The sequence below is a fragment of the Betta splendens genome, chromosome 12 (genome assembly GCF_900634795.4).
Source record: "Betta splendens chromosome 12, fBetSpl5.4, whole genome shotgun sequence".
Taxonomy (NCBI): Eukaryota; Metazoa; Chordata; class Actinopteri; order Anabantiformes; family Osphronemidae; genus Betta; species Betta splendens.
Window position 1 is genome coordinate 5,074,767 of NC_040892.2, and position 11,856 is coordinate 5,086,622.

An 11,856-nucleotide genomic window follows, 5' to 3' on the forward strand; every position below is an offset into this window, starting at 1 on the left:
ATTACAAGTCTGGTTTATGCAGGATTCAAAAGGGAAATCACATTTAGTGACGGCAGTGCTGAAATAATTATGCTAAATCTGATAGATTGTTAAATTCTGCCACGGGTGTGTTTATTCATCAGCTGTGTCTCTTCAGGGATTTTAAAGACAAACACCTTCAAGATGCTACCTGAAAAGCGCCCCTCACGAGGAAATAATCACCTTCATCTCAGTGGGGAGTAAATGGCGAAGGCAGAGGAGGTCAAATGACAGGAGGCTGGTTGTGACTGGGTCGGGCTTCTCACTTTAAATGTCAAAACACCGAAGCATCCCAGGTTACAGTCGGGCGGAGAAAGGTGAGAGAGCAGAACGATGGATGCCGTATCCATGATTGAATCCCTCATCAGAGCGTGTATGTGCCTGGCGGGGATCATGGGGAACAACCTGCTGGCCATTCGCTCCCTCCCCAGGCTTAAAGCTGGAATCCACACCAGCGAGGTGCTGTTCATCAACTTGGCCGTCTCCAACCTCCTCACCAACCTGCTGGTGGACCTGCCCGACACCATAGCGGACTTCGCTCAGCAGTGGATCCTGGGAGAAACCTACTGCGGCCTGTTTTACTTCTTCGCCGACCTGTCTGAAACCAGCAGCATCTACACGACCTTCTTCATCAGCATCTACTGGCACCGGAAGCTGGTGGGCTCCCTGAGGAGCGGGGGGGCGCCGGTGCTGCTCGACAGCCTGCGCCTGGTCGGCTGGCTGCTGGCCGGGAGCTGGGCAGTGGCCGGGGTCTTCGGCATCCCACACTGCTTCTTCGTCACGGTGCTGGTGGCAAACGGGAGCTATGAATGTGTGAAGCTATTTCCCGATGCTCTTGCCATGAAGACCTATGAGATTTTTTACCTGACGCTCGCCAACGTGATCCCCGTCGCCGGGATCGTGGTTGCCAGTTCCCAGATCGTCGTCACGCTGCTTCGACACCAGCGGCGCATCCGGGGTCACCAGTGTGACCCAACGAAGCAGAAGAAGGGCCCAAACAGAGGGCAGTCAGGCCACTGCCCGGCCCTCAACGTGGCCACAGACACAGAACCGAAGCCCGGCCAGACGTCAGCCGGACCCGGGCCCGGCTCGCAGGTGCGGGCGGCCAAGAGCGTGGTGGCTGTGGCCGGCGTGTTCCTGGTCTGCTGGATGACGCACCTGCTCCTGCGCATCAGCAGCAACGTCCACACCTCGTCAACAGTGGTGGAGGTGGCCAGCTACGTCGCAGCTTCCTACACCTCCATCATCCCCTACATATTTCTGCATGGAGTGAAGAAGCTGTCCTGCCCATGTAGATGCTAGAAATACACCATCACGCCCACTGTTCGCTCTGGGTACGACTAGTACATTGGACTTGCTAGATACTAATGATGATTCTGCTCCCTCAGCAAAAAGTTAACTCTCACCTCTAACATTTTAATTTAACAGAACCTATATCTCTTATTGTTAGAAGGATCATTTTGTTTAAATAGAACAGGTTTATTTTTCTCCACTATGAGATGAGGTCTTTAATAACATTTTTAGTAGAAATTTAAAATTATTGATCCATAAGCTAAAACAGTTTGATAATAAAAAATAGTGAGTTTTGATACAAAAGTACAGTAGCAGAAGTGTTTTACCTGTGAGCTGGATTTACAGCCTCTTATGTAAAATAATCTCAAACTGCTGAAAACAATCAGCACAGTACATACCATCTACTGTTGTGACTTACCCCGGGAGAGTTTTTCCTCTGTTCAATTTATATAATTCAATAAACTTATAATATAGTAAAGAAGAATTAATAAATTCTTGTTTTGCTGGTTAATGGCACTGGAAGAAATCTGGTTCATAGCAAAGTTAACAGAAATCACCAAAGTATGAAGGCATAATGATTTGAATTTCACCGAGGTTAACAATTACAACATAATTGTCTCCTAGAGTGCACATCTAATTAGAGAAACAGACCTTCAGCAATTACTGCCCTGTTGGCAACGACTACAAACCTCGAGGTGTTTTCAATTAAAGATAATTATGCAAACATTAAGCATTTACTGGACCCTCTGCAGTGTCACAATATTAACACTCAGCGTTTTTTGTGTTGTCATTGTTTAACCAGTGTGGTGTTTATGCACAAAAGCAATAACTTGATTTGTTTCTTTATAAAAAACATTTTATAAATTTATTTCCTTAACGCAGGTCAACGTTGGCAGTGCAGCACTGCAAACTGCACTGTGTTAAAAATGTACTACATTCACAACAAACAGTCACTCATTAGCCACAAAAATGTTAAATTCGTCAGACAAAATGTTCACTGTAAATAACACGCAGGTAAATGTTGAGAGAATAAGCTTTGGCAGATGAGACGACATTATGGCCATGTTATGTACATAATTACAACAACTCACACGGAGCTGTTTGTTTTTGGAGAGTCAAAGTAATGTCGTTGATATAAAAGTAGCTGGATGTGTTTTAACCAAAATCAGTTCTTGTTAAGTGCATCTTCTCTATGGAACCCAACCTGTAAAATATGATTCAATGCTTTTACAAACTGGTAACCTATCTATATCCACCATAGATGTTTGCACACAGGGCAGAGTCAAAACAAATTCTTGCATTTTGTTTCGAATTTCACAAAATACATAAATAACTTATAAAATGTGTCTCTTAATTTTCTCATTAGAAAACTTAAACCCAAGGACAAGCTGTAACGCAGAGATATTAGTGCCAGTAGCAGGTGCACTCTACTCAATCATATTGTGCTTACTAATAATGTAACCACTTAAAATCAGCTGTCTGCTCAGGGTCAGCAGTGTGAACCCGACATTACCTTGATGAGGAATAGTTTTACTACTGTCAATGGAGCTTCTGCAGCTTTGCCTGCAGCGACTTGAAGTTGCCAATCGTCTGCTGCAGGGTAGCGTTTGGACTCAGAGACTGGAGCTCCACAAGGTATCCACAGATGTTATCGAGGCACACGTTGGTGAATCTGCGTCTGAAATGAAGAGAAGACCAACACGTCATCTCACGCCACACCCAGGACAGGAGGAACAAAAACAACCAACAAATGCATCAATGAACACATGTATTAGGGGAGATGTGGAAAATTCTCTCAAAATAAGGACCTTATCACAAACAATTTATCTGGTTTTATGAATCGTCTGTGGCATTTGGCGTTTAAGTAGAGGTTTCCATTTGTCTGCTGTGCCTTTGACAGCCCCAATGTTTTGGCAGCACAGCTCTGATCAACAGATGTGTTTTGTTGCCTAGAAACAGCAAAAACATGTCTTGCTGCAAATTTTTAAAAAGCACAAATGTGACAATGGATCAGAATTATAATTTGGCTAACAACAATTTAATTGTTGTCACCAGAGATTCGCATTCAGCTGCAAGTCTAAAACTGGTTAGATTATGTTATATGAGATGAATAGAACTACAAGGATAGTTGTTGTCTGCGTTGATTACAGCCAAGAGAGCAACATGAGGTGGGAGGAGGTCCATTTGTTGCTCATGGACACACTTATCTGTGATTACCTGTCGTAGGTGGGTACTCTGCTGGGATCATCAACATATCCTGAGAGAAGCACATGGATACACTCCACCAGGTGGAGAGGCTTCCTCAAGCGCTGCCAGCAAGGATCCTACAGGTGAAAAGGCAACAGGGCCCATTAAAAGTGATTCGTCAATCATGTGAGACAAATATAACACAATTTAAAATGCAAACCATGTACCCTGGTTTTGAAAAGCTGGTCATAGACCTCCAGAAGACGCGGCAGCTGTACACCGATCTCCTGCATCGTGGAGGTGACAAATCCCACGTCCCAGTTGAGTCGACACACCTCCTGCTCCAGAAACTTCACCAGGAACTCTACAATAGCAGGACATACTGAAACCTCATCACTGAGGACAATGTGTTTGTGCATTAAATAGGAATATTTAAAATGAATCATTATCTCGGCATGGCCGACAGGTTTGAACACGCTTGTTGTAATGGGGGGGTAATTAAACTGTCACCCAGAGGACCTGCATGACCCTACAGACTTATACTCGCGAGACCTTCTGACGAATTATGCAAAAGGGATGTCAAATTACATTAGTGTAACTAAATCATGAAGAGTGAGATGGAAAAAACTAAATTATAAGAAAGTTTAAATGCTTACCGAGAGGAAAATATCTTGGTGTACCAGCATAAATTTTTCCCAACGATACCAGTTTCAAATTAAGAGACCTCATTCTGTCAGCGGGACTCATGGCTACGCTGTCTCCAAGTTCTGAAAGACAAGACAATAATTTTTCAATAGGCCACGAAGGTGAGGGAAAGGTCCAGTTCACATTTAAGCAATGACTTTATTTTACGCTTGCCTTTCTCTATGATCTCCTGCCACAGTGAGTGGACCAGAATGGGATCGGAGTGTCCTGCACAGTGAATGATGGCCAGCTTGCACTCAGACAATCTGTAATGATCAGCGAACTCCCCATAGAGCTACAGGTGAGAGAAGTGTTTACAGACACATTTATCTTTCATTATTACATATAGCTGTTTTCTGTCATCTTTGTCTTGAGGCTACAGGTACCTTTGTGATGTCCATGAGCTCAGAGTCCAACTGAGAGATGACATTTTTCACTGAGGGATGATGGGAGTACTGTCTGATCAGGGTCTCCTGAATCTGTACTTGGATCCGCACCAGCTAGAGAAACAACAACAGGGAAAACAGAGGGTGTAAATCTGAGGAACCATGCCATCTTATTAGCTGCAACAACCACCATGCACATACCTCCATCTTTTCTTCCAGCTCGTGTAGAAACTCTCCATCAGACGCCTGAGCGGAGATGCAGGAGGAACTCTTAGCAGACAGAATTGCCCGGGCAATGTACTCCAGACGCTGCTTCAAAGAGATCTCAGTGCTATTTGGGGAGACAATAGACACAATGCTTTCTTTTTATCCACACTGACATAGGGATGGGAAATCTACCAGAATAAAGAGTTGTTGTGTATCCAAACCTGTGCATGTCAGCAAGGCGGGCGAGCACATGCGCTGCCTTGCCAAAGTTGCGATTCTTCTCATAGTAGCGCCACAACAGGTCCATATTGTGCACCTTACTCTGGTCCTGGTTGATCATATGCATCAAATGTTCCTCCAGATATGGAGAATTCACCTGTTTCACCAGCAGGTACAAGAGAAAATCAAAACGACAGACGAAAAAAATACACATTTCCGGTGCTGGAGCAAAACTAGCAAAATTATTTATTTGAAAATGTAGGCCTTAGGCAGAATATAAGCAGAAAACTACACATGCAGACACATTACCTCCAGCAGCTTGTCAGTGAGGTCGGCCTGGATCAGCCAGTTGTACAGAGCTATGTGAAACAGCTCATCCTGAGACCTCTGGGCCAAACCGAGCATCTGCTCAAACTACAAAGGAATGACAGAGCTTCATCAGAAATGCTGAACATGTGCACTCCAGTGGGGGGGAAACAAGCGTCAAAAGTCTCACGTGGGCTGTCGCTTCCTCATTACTGAGCATGTTGGGGTCAGAGGTCATGACGGGTGGCCCAGGTTGCTTGGGAACACTAGGAGACTGAGGGGCGGCTTTACTCTGGTTTACCAGTTCCTGCATAGTATCTGTGATGCACTTATAACATGACAGTCTGGAGGGGAGAGAGAACAAGTGTAAAATGTGGGTGACAATAAGCAAAAACAGCCATCGATGAGAGTCACCTTCACCTTTCCTGAAAGGCCTGTTGTCCTACTCTGTCCTCCTCAGGCTCTCCATTCTTGTAGAAGTGTGGACCCAGTCTCTGTGGATCCTTTTTGTCTGCTGCTGTCAGGCAAAGCTCAAGGACTCCCTCGTAGAAACGCACTGAGACAGAATATTAGCATTAGTCAAATACCAATTGTACAAACACAAAATGAGGAAGGAATCCTTGTGTGGCCCTACCCTGTCGGTACTGGGAGCAGACAAGCGGCAGGTCTGTGTGTTGGCTGATCTGTTGATAGAGCTGCATACTCTCTCTCAGAGTTCTCTCTTTGTCGGTTTTACTCTGAATCTGCTTAGAGCTCTGCAGCAGCTCATTAGCCTGATTGCAAAATGAAAAACAAATAAAATGTTAGCACACAGATCGATATATGTTAATGACCGCTGCACTAAAGACTAAGAATTGTGAAAGACATTACCATATGAAATACTTTGAAGGTCATTTTACAATAATTCTACTGAGAATAATTTAAAAATCTGCTCCAAACATGAAAGTGTTCAGACCATATGTTCATGTGTACCTTGGAACAAACACTGTCATCGCTGCTGTACAGCAGGGGACAGATGTCCCGCAGGTGATTGCTGATGGCATCTACGGGGGCATTATCTTTGATGTAGACATTAATGAGCGCTGTGATGAGTGCTCCAGACAGCTCCTTGCCCCGGATCACTACATCCTTAAAAGTGGCTCCCTTCATCTGCTCTTGAAATTCCTGCCAAAGCAGAAAAAGACAATTGCAGTGAGTGAGGAGTAGTGAGCAGTGAGGATTCCAATCAACAGTCACACTGTTGTACAAGCGTTTTTGGCTGAGACCAAATGTTATTTCTTTTAGACAAGCATGAGTACACACTGCAGTGATGAACAAACTTCGTGCAGCGTTGGTGCACCCATTTACCTTAGGCAACTCAGACATAATGAGGCTGAACTGATGATCACAGAGAAGCTTCCAGAGGGCGAGAGTCTGATAGGAGCGATGCACTAACTGCTGGATCCCCTGCAGTGACACTTTCTCATAGACCTGGGCCTTGGCTGGATACGAGTAGAAAAGCAAATACACGAGTTGCAGAATTCACCACCAGTCAGAGTTATTTCTATCAACTATATATGGGACGTGGACCTTTATATATAATATTTAAGAAAAGGCAAGAGCTGCATTTTTCGCTCACTGTGATATTTCCTCTGGAGCTCCTGCTGGACCTGCTGAGAGTTGGATCCATCAGGACGCATAAATCCCAGAAGCCTTTGCTGAAGGTTGCCAGGGGATGTAAAACTAGCAAGAATCAAAACAGCGTTTGTTAGGATTGAGTAAGAATATCACATGGTTTTTTGAAATTGAATACCAAAAATAAAACTCATCTCAGCTGTGATACGTTTTTAATCTGCTTAAAATTAGAGATTTGATTGGTCAAGGTGTGTAACAGTTTCAAGGGAACTAATTCAACCTATTTAAACTCAAAATGGTAATTAAAAAAAATAGCTGGTACCTTGCAGCACCGAGAGAAGATGGACTGAACTGAGAGTTTTTATCAAGAAACTCCCTCAAACCGGAGAGCTCCATAATGACCGACTCCAAATCAGATGAACTCGCACTGCTTTCCAGCTGTGAGGACAACAGATAAAAAGGTTAGCACAAGCTGAAACCAGGATAATTATTTAAAAATGCAGTACAAAGTATTTATCCTACTTACAATAGTAACAGCCTGGCTTCCATTGGTCATGGCTCTCTCAACAGCAAGGCTCCCGTCCCAAATATTACTGTAAGGTCATTAGGAAAGACGGCTCACAAACGCACTCGCACAAAAAAATTATTCGAGTGTCAACATGACTATTCATTCCAGTATTTTCATACCCAAGAATGCGAGCAAAGTAGATGCAAATTCCGTTGTGTTTCCCTGAGAAAATCACCTCTGGGCCAGTGGCCATGGGCGTGATGGGGGCAGCAGCTGAATGCATGGGGGTAAATGGTGTGGCCAAAGCTGGAGGAACAATTCCTAACAAAGAATTACAGCAATATATCAAGTGTGTGTCAGTAGCTTTAGATCAAATGTAATAAGTAAATGAACTGTGGGCAGGATTTTCTCACTACTTACCTGGTGCTGGGGAGCTAATCACAGGTCCAACTGTACTGGGAGATGCCATGGCTGCAGGAAATCTCATCTGAGCTTCTCCTCCATATCTTATTACAAGAACCAACAAACTGAGTTTAGTCGCTGTGTGATGAGATAAGGTGTCCCTGCATGTGTGTATAAAATGTGTCAGTTCACCTGAAGAAGGCTCTTGTTGCCCATTGCGATACCTCCCTGTCACAAGCAGCGCTAGAAGAAGCCAGGATCAGTGCTGTGGCACATGCCTGCTCTTCCTGTACATAAAACACATTACATTTGAGCTTTTTTGAAGGCTACAAGGCACCATGTAATCATTCAAAAGGTTCAAAAGTCACAGTAACTGGGCAATAATATGATCTTTAATACCCTGTGTAGCTTGAAGAAGCGCTCTATTTCTTCACTTTCTCCTCCAGCACAGCTCACCAGCAGATGACGTAGCTGGTCTACCGGACGTAGTTTTTGAAAGATATGACTCCCCTATAGGACAGCAAGAAGCCATAACCACAATATGCATAAGCAAGACATGACAAAACAACAGCATTGAATATATGCTTTAAATCAGGACAATCGTTTGTCACCTTTGCAGAGAGAAGGACAAACTTCTGAGGAGGAATATTGTGCTGCTGGACCACCACCGGTGAATCAGTGATAGGAATAAGTTCCTTGTTAAGAAGACTAAAAACCTTGGTTGGCCTCTGCTCATTGAGCGCACACAGAGCCCAAGAGTGCCCGTCTACATTAGACATCATCTGTAACGTAACAGAACAAAATGCACAAGTCTTATTAACCACTATAAGATTCAGTTGGCTGAGAAAAAAGTAATTTAACAGCTCTGAAAAGGTCAACAGTAGATACATGTAAACTGTAGATTAAAAAAAAATGCACTTGTAATATGCCAACCTGGGTTTCCATTAAGGGTTTCTTGAATGGAAAAGAGTCATGATTAATACACCAAAGAATGTCGCTATCCTCTGTCTCAGACGCTGCCATCAACAGAACTCCTACAAGATGTGAGCAAAGACAAAAAAAGATGATACAAATGTAGTTGTGTGCTGTCGACTACAAATAATATTCAAAGTTAAATAACATTCTTTATTTATAATGAACTGCAGGAAAAGGGGGCAAAGTATTTTTACCCTTGCTGTGCAATGCCTTATGGACTTTTGCAGGTTTCTGCAAGGTAGAGGATGCAGAAAAGCCTGGCGGCAGACGCACATGGATTAATGCTAACAGGCTAGGTCGAACGGCCATGTGCTTTTGTTGTGGAGGGGTAAAGGGTGTGGTACTGAAGTAGAGACGCACTCCTAAAAGCAGACAACATGAGGTTTAGACATACATGGAAAAACTATGCTAGTGTCTTACATTTATGCTCACTGTACGGTAATCTTTACCTGCATGAGTAACAGCTAGCAGATGACAATCTGAGGACTCAGATCTATCAATAACAGATATCTGGACAATTGGTTTGAAGACAGAGCGATCAATCGTCCTGTAATGAATGATGATGAGTTTTGTGAAGAAAATGAGAACAAATTGTACTTCCTGCTAAGCAAATCATATTGAGAAAAGTGAAAAAAACGCACACCTTGCTATGTTTCCAGCAGCTGCAACAATGGAGCTTTGTGACATAGTTGCAACACGACTCATACCCTGCCCATCAGCACCCAGGTCATACACCTGAAGAAACCAAAATCCTAATTCTTACAACATACCAACAATCACAGGACAATTCCTTGGTGAACAACAAAGAACTTGACAAAGTAAAAATGAGGATTTCCATCCAAAGTAATACCTGCAGGACCCCTTTCTCAGATCGTGTGAATAGTGTGTTCCGAGAATTGTCAACAGCAATTTGTACAATGGGGTCTATAAAGCAAAAAGACAAGAAATGGTTACGCAAAAATTGTTGTTCAAATTGCAGACTGATTCTCATAGAAATGTGTTTGTTTCCTTACCATCTTCTGAGAAGGAGAACTGGAGTACAGAAGGGATGAGAAATGATAGAGAGCTTTTGGAATGGTTGATTTTTCTGCAGCGCTGACTTAGCCAGCCAGCCTCAGCCTGGTAAGCTATCTCATACAGGCAGCCATCCTTTCCAGCCATAAATATACGGCCCAGGTCTGTGGAGGTGATGGACAGGATGTAGGTATTGTCTGTGGGGATTGAGAATAGGGGGTCTGGTAGCAGCTGCATCCCACCAGACATACTGTCATTCAACCCTATGAAAGAAAAGAGAGGCAGCAATAAGTCAGAGATAAAAGATTCACATAATGCGTTTTCATTAATTTACATAGTTTCGTTTAGTGTCTTTGTTTAAGTGCTACATTAAAAAATGTACAATAAAAAAGTTAGCTGCAGGTCATTGATACAGTGTTGTCAAACAGACTTACCAGCCTGACCCTTTGGGAAGCTCAGGCCAAGGATCACTACGTCCACAGAAGTGGCCAACACTAAGAGGTAGTGAATGTGTGGCTGTAAAATCCCTGAAGAGAACAACACAAATAATTAGGTTTAGTTAAGTACGACATTATGTTAAATCCCACTTAACAAGTGTTTATAGATACCTTGTTTTGGTTTTACCAGGCCCACTGCCAGAATGGTTTCAATCAGGCCATCAAAGTAGGCCACATCCCCTCTGCATGGAAACATCAATCATTATATTGAGAATAATTATAGATGTTGTCACTTAATATATAAATATATTATATAATATATTATAATTAAATATATACTCACCCATCTTCATAATTCCACATGAAGATGTCATTGTCAATAGTTAACCATGCTCGGCAAATCTCAGGAAAAACTCCCATCATGCAGTTACATTGCATGTCTACAAAACAGTTAAGCTGAAACTCAACTTCTGTGGGCAACAAAAAAGCAATGATGTAACACAGGCCATTATACATATTGGTGACTGTCATTACTGCTTCTGGGTGTCAAAGTGTTCAATCACTTATTCTTAGATGATATGAAAGGATACGGCTGAACTGCTCAACCAGTTCAGGTGGCAGAGGGACTCGGCGAACTGCACTGAGTTCTGGGAGGTTTGGCACACTTAATAGTCCAGGTCCCTGAAGGGGGTAGTCCATGTCAGACACGCCGGAGAGGGACGGCATATCTATAAACAACAAATCTAATTATACACCTTCATCTGAGTCAAAACCTATTATGATTATAATAACTTTCCTTTGCACACAAAAAATAATAAAATATGCTACAATAGTTTACTAGGCTACAATGCAACATTACTCGAATTTCTTACATATTCCTTCTATACAACAGTCTTTGACAGTAACAAGGATTTTAACAATAGGATCCCTTATGGTGTTATATCACTACTGTAAACAAATACCAGTTAACTATCAGACACTCTTGAATCCACCACCCTCCACTCCATTCCTTACTGTGTGAGGGCACGCTGAGCAACTCAGACAGGTCGGGGAAGCAGCGGTCATCCTGCAGGTGCTTGTCAATCAGCCTGGCGGAGTTTTCCAGCGCTTCGGCGAGTGCAGCGGCGGGGCTGCTTGGTCCAGCGCTGGCAGGCATGGCTAGGCTACCAGGGCTAAGGTGTCTGCACGGGGAAACCGGTCAAACCGTGGCAAACGTCAACGGCATTAACAACGCAAGTCGCGATGTCAAAAGGAAATAAATGAGAGATACGTCATAATGCATTTATTGTTAATTCAGTACCAGCTAATGTTAGCATGTTCATTCACAATTGCTGTATTAGTTAGCATTCTGCTAAAACTACAACACTATTGTGTAGCATGTAAGCTACATGCTAACTAAGTGTCAAATAAAGTTTTTTAAAGTGAACTGGTTGCTTTACCCGACTGAAATGTCTCCGCAGTAAACGGGGAGTTTGTGGCAAATGATTGTACTCAGCGACGAAGCAGGAAATTTCAAACAAATACAGTAAACACAGGCACACAACTAACAGCCCGCCAACCTCATGCACACAGCGACAGGATTTTTTTTCCGGTGAGTCTCTTCTTC

General features: G+C 43.2%; 2 protein-coding genes across 2 annotated transcripts; one reads left to right on the top strand and one right to left on the bottom strand.

Annotated features, from left to right (window-relative positions):
* Window positions 1–49: 49 nt before the first annotated feature.
* On the top strand, window positions 50–2,063 carry LOC114867064 (rhodopsin). The gene has a single exon (XM_029169379.3). It carries the CDS (start codon window positions 352–354, stop codon window positions 1,318–1,320), a length of 969 nt encoding a protein of 322 aa, XP_029025212.1. The 5' UTR covers window positions 50–351; the 3' UTR covers window positions 1,321–2,063.
* Window positions 2,064–2,145: 82 nt separating this feature from the next.
* On the bottom strand, window positions 2,146–11,845 carry nup155 (nucleoporin 155). The gene is made up of 34 exons (XM_029169376.3): window positions 11,690–11,845; window positions 11,265–11,431; window positions 10,841–10,978; window positions 10,594–10,690; window positions 10,422–10,492; window positions 10,248–10,340; window positions 9,813–10,076; window positions 9,650–9,723; window positions 9,443–9,534; window positions 9,249–9,346; window positions 8,994–9,161; window positions 8,758–8,858; window positions 8,436–8,606; window positions 8,224–8,334; window positions 8,017–8,111; window positions 7,843–7,928; window positions 7,602–7,743; window positions 7,441–7,507; window positions 7,237–7,352; window positions 6,919–7,022; window positions 6,648–6,781; window positions 6,273–6,464; window positions 5,935–6,073; window positions 5,721–5,856; window positions 5,491–5,644; window positions 5,304–5,408; window positions 4,997–5,151; window positions 4,770–4,899; window positions 4,569–4,682; window positions 4,357–4,477; window positions 4,155–4,265; window positions 3,726–3,862; window positions 3,529–3,635; window positions 2,146–2,989 (listed from the first exon to the last, which is right to left on the bottom strand). The coding sequence occupies exons 2-34, from the start codon at window positions 11,404–11,406 to the stop codon at window positions 2,851–2,853; spliced, it is 4,104 nt and encodes a 1,367-aa protein (XP_029025209.1). The 5' UTR covers window positions 11,407–11,431; window positions 11,690–11,845; the 3' UTR covers window positions 2,146–2,850.
* Between the last annotated feature and the right edge of the window lie 11 nt (window positions 11,846–11,856).